Genomic DNA, 18,170 nt, shown 5'->3' on the forward strand with positions numbered 1-18,170 from the left:
ATCGGAACATTGTGTCAAATTCTGCGGTGAGAGCGATTGCTATGGGACATGGTGCGCGAGTCGAACGTTGCGGTCTATCAAAGCCGATTTTATTTTCACGCGACGATAAGCCAGCCTTTGAACGTCGAAATGAATAATTACGTTCTCACAATAATGGTAATGGGAACAACCTGGCACGCTATTTCCGTCCGTTTGTTTACCTCTTTATTTCTGACTGCAAACCGGTCGGCCGGACGTTTCTCTGCGTTTTAAAATTCAAAACCAGACCTGGCTCGCGGTCTTTTGTTCCTCCGCGTTATCTAGTCGTTCTGTGTGTTCAGTCTCGTATACCGGCTGATCTCGTAAATTTCCGAAAAGACGGTAAATTGGGGAAAAACGTAGGAATCGAGATGGAGCGGGTTTCACAAAGGAAGTTCCAGTTAATAATTGAAGCACGGCCGGAAACCGTTGTACCGTCCTTGGCTGCTGGAAAGTGTGTTAAGCAACAATTTCACTGGCCTGCCGTACGAGTCCTTTATTCGTAAAAGACTCGTTTCCGTCAGACTCGTTAGACAACGGGCGATATTTTCTTTTTTTTTTTCTTTTTTTTTTTCAATAACTCGAAAGTATTCACGGAGCTCCGTTAGTGTTCGTTAACGAAATACGTCGGGAGAAAAAGGTTAAATTAATTAATCGACGTTTATTATCAAGCCCGTACCGTTGACCGTACAATTTCAGATATTCAACGGCGGTTCTTTATCGTTTGATGAAAAGAAATAGCGGGACGCCGGTGAATGCGCGGAAGAATGGTTCCTCCATATTTCATGCGTCACGAAGATAGAACGAACGTGATCGAGACTCGATATTGGCAGCGAGAATAACGAAAAGTCGATCCCCTGCGAAGAACGAATACGGATTTTCCACTGGTGGAAAATATTTTTAATGTATCCAGGATAAAAGAAAGAAATACACGTGCGCGCGGGCAGTTGGTATAAATTGCATCAGATTTCCGTTTTTCGAGGCTATGGGTTGCAAACGTATGAATAAAAGAAAGGCGAAATAACGTCTGCTATTTTGTTACTTTGTCGTTGCTAGCCAAAGAATCCAGTTGGCATTTAAGGTCTGCCATTGCGGGGCCACATTTGCAGCCTCTTAGGCTTGCTTAGACACTTACGTAATGGTCAGAACCGGTGTTCGGGCGAACGTTACGGCAAAGTTGCGCAACTAAGCCGGAATAATAAGGATCCTTGATCGTTCTAACGAGGCTAGCTCGAAGCGACCGTCTGCGACCCTACCATTAGAAAGCAAAAGTTAAGGCTGCCGGCTCATTCTAGTCAATCAAGATTATTTCCTCCCGAGACGGCCTTGATTCTTTTTTCTGTCCGTCTATTACCACGAACTACGCTAGCGAATCTCGTGCGCCGCGCGACGTCCCGACATCCTATCCACGCAAACAATGCGAAATTTCCAGGAAATCGAGAGCGGAATTCAACAAATTAGTCGAAACGAATACAACGTTCGTTCGTTACGCGATTCAAAGAATTAATTGCCGATGCAATTTTTCAACGAATCATCGATTGCATAAACTTTCGCAATTAATTTTCGCTGATAATTTGGAATTTGTTTCGACAATCGGTACGATTCCGTTGGCGATATTGCGCTCGTAGTTTTAATTAGAAATTCCGATAAACAAGTATCGAGTTTCTTCGTTACTTATCCGTGACTCTTGCAAGCAACGTTCGATCACTATCTCACGGCGCAAACGACAAACGTTTATCTAATCTCTGATATAAAAGTTAATCTGTACTAACAATCGTTCTCCGCTAGAACGTACCCTATCGTTCATCTCTGTAGTTTAAAAATCAAAAAAATGCGAATTTGAACGAGTAGAAATCTCGTAATCGTGTGCAAATTTGTACGCTCGAACGACGATCTCTTCGCAAACATAGCTCGATTATCTTCGATGTCGGAGTCTCGACGGGTTAGATCGTTTCCTTCTAATTGCAAACGTCCTCCAAAGTAGTGTGACCGTCTGTAACCTCTAACGGTATTGGTAAAAAACTAGTCGTTAAATAAAGATTCTTATCCTTGAGTGTCTAGCACGTTACTGCTGGAAGGGAGAGGCAACTTTCGAGGAGTCTGCTAATGCGATCGCGATAGACGCTATTTTGCGAGGTACATCGCGTCACCGTCCACCAACTACATTCTCAAAATCTTCTATTCTACGTGAAGTCGCACACCATTTACTTTGAATTCTGCGAGAAGTTCGACGTAACGTTTCCATGTTTTTTTTTTTTTTTTTTTTTAAGAATATTTCATTTGCCTTTAGAAATTTCACGAAACCGCTATTTTTAATATTCCTGCCGCGAAATTTATACAAAAGTTTAAGATCTTAAACTGAATATATCGGCGTTGAAATGTATACGAAAGTTTGAACTGTGAAATCTTCCAACTAACTTCTACGCTCTTTGACTATACATCTCTTGTTATTTTGTAGCGAAGATATCGGAAAACCGCCCGGGGGTTCCGCTCTTTAGATCTTCGCATCGAAACTTTAAAATATTAAATTAGATATTTTTATATCGAACTTTCGCGTCCAACGTACGAACATTTTAAACTTGCTTCTGCATTCTTTAAACAATCGCAGCAATTTGTTCGCCTAGTAGGCTGAGAAACTTCGAAGGTTCGATCAATATTTCTCCTCGTTCGAGATTTTTCTCATACGCGTGTTTTCGTTCGTTTCTCTTTACACTTAGTCTAGCTAGCAGTGACGGCATTTTTATAGATGCACGTTCCAGGAAGCAAAATATTTGGTTAAAACGTTTGCAACGGTTCGGCGTTGGCTGCGTTGGTCGTGTGCAGCGTTAGGAGAGGAGAAATTCGAAAGTAGAGTGATGAATCGAGGAGGTGGACGATCATGGTCAGACACGTTCGGTGGGTAGCCATGAGCCGTGACGAGTCTGTTCGTGGGCGTAACGTAAACACTCGTTCGCAGACTAAGCAATCGAGGCGCGTTTGCGACGCGTCTAATCTTGCGGCCACTTGCACAGTCTCGTCTGCGTACTCGTAAACCCGACGTTTATGCGGACCACCAGACCGAACTTTATCACGCCGACGTTTCCGCGTTTCCAGGAAACGAGTCTCTAGTAGTCACGAGACGCGATAACGTAGCTCGATGAAATCGAGCTACTTGGTTAGGCGAGCGAATAAATTAACAAACGGAACGACAGCGACAGGTTCCACGTAGTTTCCTTGTTCGATTGTTACTCCGATACGAAATTAAAGTTCTATGTTTAGCGGTCGAATTCGTGAGTCACGATGAATGTGACTCAATCTATTTTTTTCTGGCATCAATTGACTCATTGTCTGAGCCGTATCAAACATGGAAGAAATTAAACCACTTAAGTCGCGATTGAACGAATCCAGACCGTCAAACTCGCGTTCTCAGATAAAATAGCGCGTTCTGATTTTAAGCTGGATATCAAAACACATCAAGCATTTGCGTAACTTTTAATGGAATTAACTGGAACCTGCATCGGGATACGCGGCGCTTTCGAATCGTATTTAGGATTCCGAACGGAAGGTCGCGAGCGCAGGATGCAGAAACGTGTCGCGAAACGAGGAAATTCCCAAATGATAGCGGGCGTATTAACACGCCGCACCGTCTCGGTAGATGCGTTTGATCAGACGTTGGAAAATTCCAGTCGTGCCACTTTGACGAAAACAAGCGAAACTTTTAATATCACGAGCCTGATCTTGACGAATCTTGGAAATTGGAATCGACCGCGTAGTAGGTAAATAATAACTGAAAAATTTCTCGAACAACAAAATTGTTTGTTAATTCGTTGGTAAAACAAGCCATCGGGCTCTCGTAGGATCGTGTTGGAAACGCGTTAGCGCGTGGTATTTTCGCGAGAATCGCGAAACAATCGATTGACCGAATGCATATTTTTAAGCGGCTGGCGTAAACGCCATTAGATCGCGTCACGATCTATGACTCAATTCCTCTCGAATCCGCTTGACTCAGCCCAGTCTGTCTGTGCTAGGAACGACCTTCACAGTGTCACTAACCTATGTTACCGCGCAACTGGCCAACCAGACCCGTCTAATGCGTTCCCATCCACTGGAAGAACGCTTTGGACATGTTAATTCTTGATGTATTCCTAACACATCAGTGCCAGACTTCCGCTTGGCATCTCTTAGCCTTGAACTAGCATCGGCAACCTTGAGACCGTCTACGTAGGTTAGAAGCCACTTGTCCTATGAATAGACGTCGCGTTCTGCCAGAATCTACAGGCTGGAATGCGAACGAAAATATCGTTCCTCTACCGTACTTTTAAATTCAATGATGATTCTACTGTGAAAAATTTTAGTTTTTTTTTTTTCCTCTCATCATTATTTATAGACGCGACAATGCTCGATTATAGATCACTATATTTAAAGGCTATTGGTAGGGAAACACGATGAGTCACATTTCGCTCCTTTCATAAAAGAGTAATTTTTAAATCCACTACGTCGTCAAAGCAATTCCACGTGAGAATTATTTTCGCATTTCATTTTCAGACTAAGTATCGTCCTTTTGTCGTCCGTTCGAACGTCTTGCCAGAGTGGGTTTTATATCGAATCGTTGTATGCGAATAAAATACTTTTTGCACTGGAGTTTGAAACGTCTATTCTATTCGTTAACGTGGCGTTACATACTTCATAAAACAGTGGATTTTCCCCGTTGAGAAGATGAGTAATGTTTGAATTACGACTGGGTTGCGTCTTGTCAGAGTATGTTAGCTTCCTAGAAATCACTATTAACTGATAACAAATGAGTTTCCGAGCATTCCCATTCTTCGTTCTAACTTTCGATCACGAAATATTCGTTTGCCACTGCTCCCAACACTTTAGTATTCGATATTCGCGTGTTCTTTGTTTTTACATGATCATCTTACGACGTCGATGAGATAACGAGAATCGCTCGCGACATTACAGAGACCGAGTCAATTGATTAATTAAAATTCTTGAAAGTTTTCTCGTACGAGATTCTCGTAATCTCGAACGATAAAAAAAGTTACCAGATTCGAGAAGAATTCGAATGGCTGTCTACGATAGTTTCGAAGCTGCGTCGCGAATTTTTCAACCGAGCCGAACGAGAGCCATTTGCAACGGACGTTAGTCGGGGTCTGTGACCAGCGGTCAACGACGAGGATTAGACTCAAGGCCGAATTAGAGCGACCGTATATAGTCTGTCTGTGACGTATTCGAACGAAAACCAAAGATATCGTAACAACGTACGGTGTTTTAAAACGGACGTCGAACCGCGAAAAAGCTACCGCACGCTAACATCGTCCGACGCTTAATTATCGAAGTTAGTAAATTTATTTTTTGACATAGAATCTGTTATTGAACGCTCTGTATAGCGGATAGATATTTTGCGCGTAAAACATAGTACAGTAACTGGAATAATTAAATCGATAGTCGAATCGTAAATACGTCGCATAAAGCAGCGTCGTCGCATCCTAGCAACGCTGCAAAAATATTTTTATTCGCCTTTTAGCTTGAATTTCTTCATCGATATGCGGCAGGTCTACAATCACTGTGACGATCTGCAAACGATCGATGGATCGATCGGGTTGTTGCGTAACAAGAAACCACAGGATTTCTGAATACTCGAAAGCACGATGTTTACAGCCTACGCGATCGTGTTTATCGCGTGACTTCATTCACCCGTCGAATGCCTGTCTCAACTATTTTCATTCTTCGAACTGGCGAGCTGTTGAAAGTCGCGAGAGCGTGCATACGCGTGAAACACGAAATAGCTTGGGTGGTCTGGCGAGAGCGGCGTTAAAAGAAATCGCAGCGAAATAAGTTGCAACTTCTCGTACGCCTCGATTCTTTAGAATTTGGCAAATCAAAAGAAACAAATAATTCGACCAAGATTTCGTCTACGGGGAATACCTTTTCGACCGATTTCTCGGTTCTTGGAAGCATCATTAGGTGACTCTTTCGCGAGGCATGTGGGAAAAAGTCGTTTACGTTGATTCTATAGAATCTGCAGAGTGAAAGGAACGCGTAACATGGATTCTTTTAACGTTTCGTACATTGTCTACGAATGATACATTTTTGGTGAATGTCTCAATGGGTCGCCATTGAGTAATTTCAATGCGAGATACGTGGCAAAAAATCGCACGCGGACCAAGCTGCGAAAGATGGTAGTCTGGCTCGCGCGACTCGCCGATTCGCGGCAAAGGTGAAAGGCCTGGTATATGGGACACCGGCTGGCCAGAACTCGTCTACGTGGTATCCTTTTCTTGACGGTACGTCTACAGGACGTACTGGAAGGGAGAGGATCGCGAGACGAGGGGCTCGGGGACTGATTTTAGCCGTACCTTTTATGGGGAAGGCGAACGACCACCGAGAAATCGGAACGCGAATCGCTGGACTATGCTCTTCTTTCGACTCGCCTGTTCGAATACTTTCTAACAAAGATGGGATGAGACCGCGATCGCTTGTCCTCAATTCGATGGAACTCCATTCGCCGCCATTCAACGCTGTATCCTCGTAGGAGGATGTTTGGAGACGTGATTTTCGTCTTGCGATCTAAGTGATTTAAACATCCAACGACAACCATCGCGTAACTCGTACAGTACGTAGATATTTTATACGTACTTGAAAAATGGCTGGTGTCGTATAAAATATTTTTATGTACATATATAAGTCGAAACTTGTGATATCGAATGCCTTTTATGACATTCGTGCGTTGCTTGGAAAATATAAGCAACGTCTGGTTGAAAAGAAACGCATAGAGAAAGTATTAAAAAAATGTTTAAAAAGAATGTCCGAGAGAAGCGTTCGACGAAGGAAGTATAAAAACGTAGCGGAGCAGTTTCGCGGAAAATATTTGAAAAACACATTTAAACAAACACGAAGGATATAACTGCGAGAAACCGAGGAAAAAATTCTAGGAACGCTATTCACCGACGGTCGCTCGGTTAATTGAAATTGGTTTGATTCTAGCAGCGGAAAGATCGCCAAAAGGCGTGGAGAACATTTAGCGAGCATTCCAATCGAACTGGTCGCGGGAGAGCGTGGTCGGGAGTGGCGGTCGATCGCTTCCTCGTTCTGCCGGTCTCGAGGAGAATCGAGCCGAGAGCACAGCGTCGACTAGTTTGTCGGGCGAGCCGTTTAGCATCCATGTAAAAAAGATTCCCGATGATGCCCGGACATCGTTACTAAGCCGTCGCTACGCCGGTGTGAGCGATCTAACAGAAAAGGAACGGGAGAAACGCACCGTAGGAGCAATGCCCCTTGGGTCAGGGTCAGTACCCTTTGGCACAAGCCACTCGAACCGCAGCCACGCACGTTCACGCACACGCGCTTCAAACTCGCGCCTGCACACGCACACGCACACGTACACCTGTGTAGTGCTGCCTTTCGGTACCGATAACTAAATCCATCCTAACAGACGAACTCTTCGACACGCGATTTCTGTGGAAATTCGGCGATTTCGTTCCCAGTCCTTTTCAACGTATGCGACGAATTCAATGCAACGCATTAAACGCAGCGAATTCAATGCGACCAATCCACTGTCTCTTTTTTCGAGGACTAACGTTCGTCCGTTTACGTGCGGAACGTTCCACTTATGTTAGACGGTTAACCGACCGACCACCGAAGCGGTCTTGTTATGCAAAGAAGTGCGCCTAGGTTTCGTTTCTCATTCGGCCAGCTGTAGAGGCGGCCGACGCGATCTGAAATTGTAATCGTAACGTGTCGTCGTGCTGTTCTGGATTACCGTTTTCTACGGTCGGTCCCTTTGATATACCGGTGATATCGCGATTCAAAGCCCGCTAGACAAGACACGCGTTCACTTGAATGAAACAACCTTGGCCAACCAGTCTAGGAATTTATGTCTATGTCTATGTCTAGCCTGTGTCTAGCCAAGCCGAGCGTGACTAGGAACTATCGTCTTTTCTATCGTTCTTCTTGAGGTCGTTGTCTGGAACTCGTATACGCGCGTGAAAGTATTCGAGGTTTGTGTACGTCGTGAACCACGTAACGTGCGTCGTGTACGAGCGTGGATCGAGATTTTTTATCCTTGCTTGCTTTCGTTAGAGACACGATGCCATTAGATAACGTGGACGTAACATCGAAAGATGAATGAACGTGCGAACGACGCGGGATAACGAGTTGAATCGTAGCGAAATATGCGAATCGTTATCGGCTATCTATCTATTTATCATTTTCAATTTTATAACAGTTCGGTTTACCCTCTGAATTAATTATCGTCGGATCGACAATTACTGCAATTTCATACAACTCGACATCTATCACATAATTACGATTTAAATCTAATTCCGGTATCGTTGAACAAGCCCTGTGTATCCTCGCTTGGCGTAACGCTGTCCGAATCGATAATCGTTTGATCGCAATTAAATCGGAGACGAAGGAGTTGGCAGCGAAATTTTATACGGTGTTACGTAAATCTGCCTGTTTATCGATCCGACCAATCGCATCCGCGATGAATGAAATCCTTTTCTTTAGTTTTCAAATTCCTTTGTGTAACGAGCTAACGATCGCTCGTATCTTTTATCAGCAATTTTATTATTCTTATTATTCATCTAATAACGCACGAGATCGAAACTTTTTAGCGTACAAAATATTACGATTAATCGTAGCTCGAACTATTGTAAACGCAAGAGGGCTCGGTGTTGTGTCACTCTTAAGCTCTGTGAACTTTCAATAGCGAAATACAGCTACGAATGATCGGCAAACGGAACGAGCAGGCGACGGTAAAAGAAAAAGTAAAATGGAAAGTATTCGTCTAAGATAAGAGGTCCGGATGCTGGTGAAATTACGATACTCGTATCATTTCAGTATCCTGCACCCTAAAGGGATATCCATCCCATTAATCGGGTAAACGAATAAAGCTGGTATCTCGTCCGCATACCGGGGATTTCAGGTTGATAACTATCCGATAGCAATTAAAACGAAAAGCTAAGATCGGCTGCGAACTAACAGCTCTGTCGGAATGAAACGTGTAATCAGGTTTAATCACATTAATCCACGAGCCCCGGTACGCGGTGGCAATTAAGATGATACGTACCCGGTTCGAAGCGGTTCCCTTCTCTCGTCGAGTTCCCCGAAGTCGATTCGCCAGCAGCGGAGCTTGCGACTCCCGCGAATAAGGGCCGGGTAATGGTCAAAAATCGATACGCGTGTCGATAAAATTGTAGCGAAAATTTCCGGTAAATTACTGGTTGTCGGGCTACTTTCTTACAAGAGGAGTTTCTTCGTAATCACCGCCGCGTATCCGGCTCATAGGCGCTAACTTTCTTACGCTAACCGCGTGGACGTCGACCAGACGGATGGCCCGGTTCTCCATCGAGGCAATTAGGGAGGTAGCGGTTGCTTGTAACGAGGAATCTTCCCCACTCTTGGTGCTTTCGATCTTTACAAAATCGCGTTGATTCTCTACGGAGGCCCACGGCAGATCGTGATCTACCTCCTCCTTCTCGCGATCCTCTTTGCCCTCGTTCCGATAGCTACGCGACACCGCTTCGAGAGTGTGTCGAGCTTTCCAACCTCGAGCACCGTGTTATCTTCCGACGCACCTTTTGAATACCAAGACTCATCTCGGAGTGCGGTACACTCGATCTACCAATTATTTAAATGAAAAGACCACTTTCGTGGATACTGGGTTATACTCTCTGGAACGTCGTCTCGTCCCGAATTCGAGAATTCGCCCGATCGATGAACGTTGTTCCCTGCGATGTTCCACGAACTATATCGGTATGTATTCCGAGCGAGACTTGTGTAAAGAACGATAGAGGAACGAGATAAGAATTTCCAGGCAAACGTACTTACACGCCGTGTTCCCACGACGCCACGCGATTTCTATGAATATTTCCGGAAGACCCGAGTCGATGCTCTAGAAATTGAGAATTCTCATAGTCGGCTACTTTTAAAGATGGAATAATGGTAATTTGTCAGACAGTTTTTATCCTCTGATTATAAATCTCCTTTGCAATTAGGTTATATCAAGCATCTCTTAGACATCGGACGATACCAACATCGGAAAAGTCTACAAAAATGTTTACGTTCGTTTCCTGTGGTCCTCGATCGCGTTTATCGTTTGATTAATCAATAACGTCTTAAAGCACCAAGTACTTGCGTACACGACATCGATGGCGAAAGGGTTAACTAGTTGACCATCCTCTTTAATTAGTTACAATCCTCTTCCAACCCTTTCTTCTTCAATTTTTTTCGTGTTTCTGTCGAGCACTCCTAACGACAGAAAATATTTCTGTTTCGTTGGAACGTACCAAAATGGTAATTCGTTTAGAAGAGAGATACCAAGCAGACGCGATATCTGCTCGACAGATTCGGTCTTCGTAAGCGTCGTAATCGGAATAAAGCAGTAGTTAAGAGCGGACTGAGAGGCCGGAAATAATTTCCCTCTCGATGTCGCCCCTTTAACGAACCCTCGAACATATCCCGGCGTTCACCCTTTCTAAATCAGTGACGATCATCGAGAGGCGAACGAGGCAATGAACCAATCAGGCCTTCGATCGGGAGGGTTGAGAATGGGGTCGCACCCTGCTACGCTGCTTGGCAAGACTACCGTCCTGAAGACAAAGAGCTGCTCGGGACGCGAGATGCACCGTACAGCGTATCCGCTTTTGGAAAACAGGATGTTTCGATCGAAATATTTCTTGGAAAATTGTCAGAGGATGTGCACCTTCTGGAAAATCAATCGCGAGACTCTCCGCATAACAGAAACGCGTACAGTTCCGCGCGAAAGTATTCGTCGAAATCTTTTGGAAATATATCGTACGTCTTATACGGAACATTTCGAATTTTACCCGCATAATCACGATAGTCGTGCCACATAACAATGCGATATAGCGGAATTTCGAAATACTTTATATGACACACACACACACAATATGCACATAAAACGATAAGTGATCAAATACTTCCTTGAGCGACTATACATCTCCTGTGTCGAGTTTAAGTATAATATTAAATTTTTATCGATACGCCGGCTGCTCGGTTTCCTGACATTTTCTATGCGTGGTTGCAACCCGCGGGAATATCGCGGTAGATAAAACGCTCTCTAACCAGACGAAACGTCGTCATGGAAATCTATGGGAAAACGAAGACGACAAAAAGTTGTTCGTAAAGGGAATATAAGCGATTGCGTTAGGTCGGTTAGAATGTCACAGAGATGAGAAAAATCTGCCGACAGTAGACGTTTCTTGCAACGTTGTAAAGACGAGAAAAGAAGAGAATTTTCACTTGTAAAACGACACTCCTCCAATAGTATTTGCCCTTTACGGAAAGATTATTCGCGATAAGCGCTCCTCGTTAAGCTTGATCCGTCGATAACGCGATCGACGGTTCTGCAACGAAGCCGTTGAATGTTTCGCGTGCCTTCTGATATTTCATTCTCCGGTTATCTGTTCTTATCGGGCGTCGTACTTGTCGCGTCACCCAACGCCCATTACCGACTATCCTCGGCGAACACCTCGCTAGACTCGAATAGAAATAAAATCGTAAAAGAACGGACGTTGCCCGATGAATCTCCCTTTTCTCGATTTGTTAGGGAAGCGAGTGATGAATTTCTGCTTGGAGGGACGCCTAAGGAAACGAACGCGGGGTAACTGTGGCCCCGGTGTCCCGTTTCGCTGTCAATTTCCTTGACAGATAACTGCTCTTCCGTTATTCGGGATCAGCCCGGGAATTGTGGCTCGATGAAACCGGAGGCTATGCGTATGCATCCATCAACTAGGGTGACGAACGTACATTCGTGTATAGAAGTCGATAGAATGTCGCAGACGTTGACCCACTTTTACATTTCCAGCTACAGAAAAATTCTCCAGCGGTGGAAAGGAGTGACGCGATGGCGAAAATCGAAGTCTCGCGGTTTCAAAGTAGGATTAACGCCTCGAGCAACGGGTTGCTTAGTCGAGCAAAGCTCGTAAATCCAGCGTAAATTCGGTGAATTAGCTAACCGCGAAGCGTCAAGCTCGCGCCGCTGTAAATTCTCAGATTAAAAACTTTTAATCGGACTCTGACTGAAGCACGGTCCGTGAACCTTGCTACTTTGCAATCGTACTCCCACGCGATTACGTGTTCGTAGAAAGCACCAACTCGATCGACCGGTTTTCTTGCTTTGTATGATTTAACGACAGATGTACGAAGAACAGATCGATCCTAAAAGAATCGATTTCTGACTTAATATATGCACAATGACAGGTACGTATATAGTAGAATTTTTGTCTCGTCGATGATACAACTATGACAGTCGCGCAATTGCATTTTTTGACAGTATGGTCGGGCTTCTCCCATTTACTATCGTACTAATAGTAACGTTACGTGAGTTTACGGGCAAAATTTCAATTATTCGAACGAAATTAACGTCCGATTAATTGAACTTTCGCTGGTGAATTCACTTGTTTGAACGTAAGCACCTATTACGTGAACGAAAAACAATAGACAGTGGGAGGGGGGATGGAGGAAATTGACGCGCCCCTACTATATGAAATCCAATTATATAAACTGTTTGTCCCGTGACAAGTTCGGATAAATGGAGTTCCACCGCACAGAAACTACGGGGAGCAGATATCTCAGCTTCTTTTTCTTTTGGTTTCAGCTGGTGAACGGCCTCGACAGACCCAGGTACATTTGCGAGACCGAGGTCATGGAGGAAGTAAACGTGGCCAGCGCCACTCCGGTGGAGTACACTCCTCCGGGGAATCATACCAATAAAAACGCCAACGGGAACATCATCACTCTCACCCTCAAGAATAACCATCTTATCGTGGAGACGGAGGAACGAGCAGTGAGTATATTAGAGATCACCAACGACAGAATTGCAAATATTATGTCAGAGGGTTACGTGTTATCGTATTTCGGAGAATATTTGTCGATTGGCGGACTTCTGTCGACGTTAATGTTGCATCGATCCAAATTATTTCGCGGTTGAAGTACAGGGACGGGGGCATTCCATTTTGTTGACGGATAAAGGATTTCTTCCGCTGATCCAATTACACGCAATTCATTGATAATTGGAAGGTTGCATCATTAGCGATCCGCACGGCAGAATAGACAAAACCGATTGCAAGGTGCATTTCATGGTTCGTGTAATAATGGAAATGTATGTTAATCCTCGTGGAAGGTGAAGCTGATCGAAACTAGGGACAAAAGGCTTGTTAATTAATTTTGGAAGAGAAACAAAATACGGTAAGATTTCGATTTTCCGAACAACATCGGGTAGCAAAAGAATACGAATATGTATTTTAAATGTACCTCAGGTTTTTTACTGATTATTAATTAAACATCCTGTAATTTTTGTGTAGATTTTAACTAATAACGGTAGTCGAGTCTCATTACGCTGGTAATGAAATTTAAAAACGTGTATCGTATTACGTTTTTGTGAACCTGTACATGTAACAATGTGCAACGCGTTATTATATTTCGTACAGTTACGGTTTCATACGAAAGATGACAACGTTTCGTTTGATTACTCGAGTCTATTCTAATTAATTGATTCAGGCAAATCGAGGTCATAGTATTAATTTGTAAAAATCGATAAACGATGGTTTATTCAAGGAGCTACGTAAGCTTTCGCAACAAACGGGTAGTCGGTGTCTGAAATGATTCTCCGGAGAATCTAACGAACATCGATTGATCCCTTTACAGCTAACTGTTTCAGAACTCGGTCGATCTTCGAAGATACGAGGAAACAAAGGTTTCCGATTCGTCTGCTGGTAACGTGTAAAGTCTTTGGAACCGAGTAATCGGCATCCCATGTACAATAAAGGCGCAACAGGTGCGGAAAGGTGAATAAATTGACAAATTGACATGTCGGCCGGAGAAAACCAGCCGATAGCTCGTTGCCTTAAACTAATTGACCCGATCGCGAAGCACGCGTGCGTTCGTTTCTATCAAGATTCGCGAATTCGTATCTTTTATCTCGTAATGAAAACTTCGAGCGATCCGCGATTCGTGCAAATCGATCAGTGTACAGTACGTTGGTTTATCCCATTTTTCTGTGTCGTATCCACGCGACGTAAAGCGCTAACGGTTAACCGAATGCCGGATCAGTGCCATACAGGATTAATATTTCTCTTTGTTCGGGCGAGTCGGCCACGACATCGTGAAATCGATCCGCCAGCCGGAGATTCGCGCAGCTGGGTCAGCCGGTGGCTCCTCTTTGACAGGGATAACAGGCTCGCAATTATCGGGATTCGTACGGCCCTGTAAGGTCGAAGGTTACCAGGCAATTTCGCCTCCGCCTATCGTCCTACTTACCGGCTCAGACTTATCCGTGGAAACTCATCTTGCCAGGGATTCGCCAAATCCGCTGGGTCAGAGCTTCGACTATCTTTACCCCCCTTACCTGGATATTGGTGTAATTTCATCGAAACACCGTTTGCGAGATAAGCGTAATCCCAGCTGGATATTTACAGGTTGACCAGTTGCGAATCAGTTTCATTTTGAAGGTATTTCATTTCGTGGATCGAATCGATCGAAATGAATCGGAAAAGTGTCACCGGTGTCGACGTCGACGGACAAATTTTTTCCGAGTTTCAGATCTGTCCTTCCTTTTTGGATACTCTGTCCGTGGCCGTCTTTAGGTCGTAACCCTCTTTCATTTCCCCCCAGACGCCACGAATACACGAGCAATGTGCGCGCACTCTAAGCCATCGAAAGCGATCGAACAACGAAAGGGCGTGGATCCGAATCTGTGGATCTCATGATCGAATCCCTAAATCCGTGATAAGTCTTTTCGTAACATGCACACGGACAGCAAGTTCATTAATCGACAGATGAACGAAATTAACTCGCCGAGACTCGGGACGTGTACCTACACGAGAGCCGAATGTTCGTGCTTCCGCAACGATAAAAAGATACGATCGAACGGTATCGGTGAAAAGAATGAGAAGATTATTACTGCGGATACTTGGAGGGTATTATCGACGATAAACCGGTGAAACGTCTCGTTTTCACTTGGCGAATGCAAGGGTCAGAAATCTGATCCACTGGCAAACAAGTTAGAAGGAAAGACTTTTTGGGGTTGACCCGTGACGTCACGGTAGAAACGAGACGTCTATTGTCGGACTAAGGCAGTAAGAATCGATACGTTGCCAACAATATCAGCTTTACGTTCGACAAAGCGGCAGCTACTTTGAGAAAAAACACCGGATAGACTAAACAAACGAACAAACAGACAGATCCGTTGTGCTGTTGGTTATTTCAGCCACAAGCGCCTTAGCGCACTTCCTCTTTAAAGGAATGTAAAAACCATGCGATGCGTTTGTTCGTGGATCGGGACAAATAGAAGGGGGACAGGAAACGAAAAAGGGTTCGAGGGGTGGATGCTCGGGATACTTCGACGTAATACTTGGCCTGGCGCCAAGTCGCGGTGTTCACCCTCGGTCGCGTGGAATACCCTCAGAATTCGAGAAATACTCACACTATCGAGGCTACGAGTGCCGTGTCTTTGGAACGAAGCGCGTTTTCGAAGGCCATCCAGTTCGTTGCCTTCTTTCACATTACGTCGGATGTCACCACGTCGCATAGAGCGATGAGATTGACCTTATAAAATATCACATACTTCACTGCTTTGAAAATATTATTGAAATATTTTATTCTATTTATTTCTCACGGGTAGAAACTGTAATATCAGAGGGGAAGAAAGAGCAGAGATAAATTTTACCACAGCACGCAAACTAACGATGAATTATTAATTAGAAGCAACGCTTAATATCTTTTCGCGAATCGCCTATTAATTTATAATTAAAATATATTTCTTGTGTCACGAATAAACAGATTGCCCGATACTTCTGAACCACAGTGTATATCAAGAAATATGACGTCAACGATCTTTCGTGGAGTACAAAAATATATAGGTACTGCACAGTCGATTTACCAACGAACTCGTCTTCTTTAAATTTTTCTTTTTGATCTGGGTCAATCTATTCACCGAGTTCCGCGCAGTTTCCGCGTAAAAAGGAAACTCTTCGTTTTCTCGAGCCATCTAAGAACTAAATGCATCCTTAAAGAGGTGCACCGTGACCTGGCTTGCATCGTCGCCGAAGGTATTTGAACTTTATTCGACAAATTAACTGTCGCGTACGTACGTTAGCGTACACCTCGTTGAATCGTCTCGTTGTATTACCATCACGAATCTACAGAGTTTCCACGAAGATGCAATTGCATTTAAAGTTTAGACGTATTCAAGACCCCTGATACGGTTATTGGACACCAGAATGTCTCTATTTGCTTTGCCATTGCCATTTGCCCTGTTCAACGTTATGCTGGAAATGTTATTGAATTTCTTTCGTTAAACTCGATCGAAACTTTGCAATTAACACCGCGTCCTGAGATCGTTCCCGATAACGTTCCCATCGCGCTGTCGTTTAATTCGTCGATTTTTAATTACTTTCCCCGACGAGAAAAATAATTAGTTTCAATTAACGCCGCTCGCGTTGATCTCGCTCGAGAGATATAAAAAAATTTGGGTTATAAAAGGTTATTAACTAGCAGCCGATGTATAAATAGCAGGTAGAAGGGACACGAACTACGCGTCATCCGTTTAGTAGAGCATCCGGGATCAGTAACGCGTGATCGGTAATCTCGCACCCTATTATGCATCGATTAATTTATTACGTGGAAGATTAAATTCTCGGCGAAGCGTTCCCCTTGTGATCTCAATACATATTTATACGTGCAACATCGTAATGAAATAATATCGTCGATGATATACTTCCACTAGTCTGACGCCTTTAGTTTCCTTGCTAAAAACATATTCGTCGCTGAATTTCCATTTCAATTTGCAACTGCGTGTTCTCCGTTCTCTTTCGGAATAAACAGGAAATTCAGGCGAACGCTCGATGGATCGTAAAATACGATCTTTAATAATCGTGGCAAAGCGAAACCAGAGTTGTACTAGGTCGGGAACTTACGGTGACAGAGCGTAAGTTACCCTCGAGTTCTCGCCAGTGTTCGCCAGTTACTCGGAAGCGGAAGCGTACAAATCCCTGAATTATGGCTGTTTCTAGCCACTTCGCTTTTCGAAAACGGCCCTAGCTGCTCCGAGTTCCACCTTTCTACCTGAGATTTCGAGAGATCCTTTTAAAGTGGAACGAATGGCGACGTCGTTCCATTTTCCTTTTCACGTGGCACGCCCCTCCTTGTTCTCAAACACGTCCCTCCTATACAAGGTGTGCCACTAAATGTAGTGCAATCAACAGCAAGATTCTACGGAAAAGAACGAATCGACAGCATGAAATATATTCGTGTCGTACTTTCTTCTCGATGAAATCGAATTTGGTAATTTGTTCGTATAAACTTGGCCGATTACTGACTTCGTACGAGAAAATAATCAGTAGAAGGTTATTCTACACGCGAAAATGATCGAATAACGTAGAATAAAATGTCCCCTTTAAGACCTCGTTTCGTATGAATGCTCTATATAAGCGAAACCACGAACAAAATTTACCTAGCATCCGATAATAAGGAATATGAAAATAATCCTGTAATTTCTATATAGTACGTATATCATCAGATTGCTCGAAAGTTAACCGATATGATCATAACGATCGATGTTTCGTTGCAGTGCTAATGAAATTTCACAATATTTTGTATGAAAGTTCCTTATGGTAAGCGTTGAAAACATTTCGCAGGCCACTGTATATGTCCTTCTAATTCCTCCCTCGGCGGATCCTTAGGATTCCAGTACTTACTGTCACGCGTCATCGGGAAATCTACGTGGCGTCTCTGGTGGACGATTCGTTGGTCGACCTGTCGCGTAGGATCTGAGCTGACGGAGTCGATTTCTGAAGCGAGTCACCACCTTGCCGAGGGCTGGTAAAAAACTACGTGATTCGGGACCCGGTTATACGACGCCTCTGGGAGCAAGTTTCCTCGAGGAATGGAGAAATAGAAGCCACTTTGTCTCTCCTCTTACCCTTGCGCGTCTCTTTGTCCTTTTGAAAGAGACAGGACAAAGGTGTTATCGGTACGACCGATTCCTACCTTTTGCTGAAACTCTCAGAAGTTCCTCGAAGAACGCCCGCGAGGCAAATGCGACGTGATACGTGGCTAAATGGCTCGCCGCTTTGGTTCGATGGCACCGTCCCTCCACCTTTTAAATTAACCACCTCGAGATGACGGGTAACCGTAACTCCCTGATA

The 18,170-nt window shown here is 44.0% G+C and overlaps 2 protein-coding genes across 2 annotated transcripts in view; one reads left to right on the plus strand and one right to left on the minus strand.

Annotated features, from left to right (window-relative positions):
* Positions 1 to 18,170, minus strand: part of LOC139991550 (uncharacterized) — a 289,560-nt gene that overhangs the window by 32,258 nt on the left and 239,132 nt on the right. The gene's annotated exons all lie outside the window — the stretch shown is intronic.
* LOC139991530 (uncharacterized) overlaps positions 1 to 18,170 on the plus strand; it is a 56,612-nt gene that overhangs the window by 31,515 nt on the left and 6,927 nt on the right. The window contains exon 4 of the mRNA XM_072011685.2: positions 12,623 to 12,811. Within this exon, the coding sequence (XP_071867786.1) occupies positions 12,623 to 12,811 (189 nt within the window). The remainder of the gene's footprint in view (positions 1 to 12,622; positions 12,812 to 18,170) is intronic.

The sequence above is a fragment of the Bombus fervidus genome, chromosome 10 (genome assembly GCF_041682495.2).
Source record: "Bombus fervidus isolate BK054 chromosome 10, iyBomFerv1, whole genome shotgun sequence".
NCBI classification, from domain to species: Eukaryota; Metazoa; Arthropoda; class Insecta; order Hymenoptera; family Apidae; genus Bombus; species Bombus fervidus.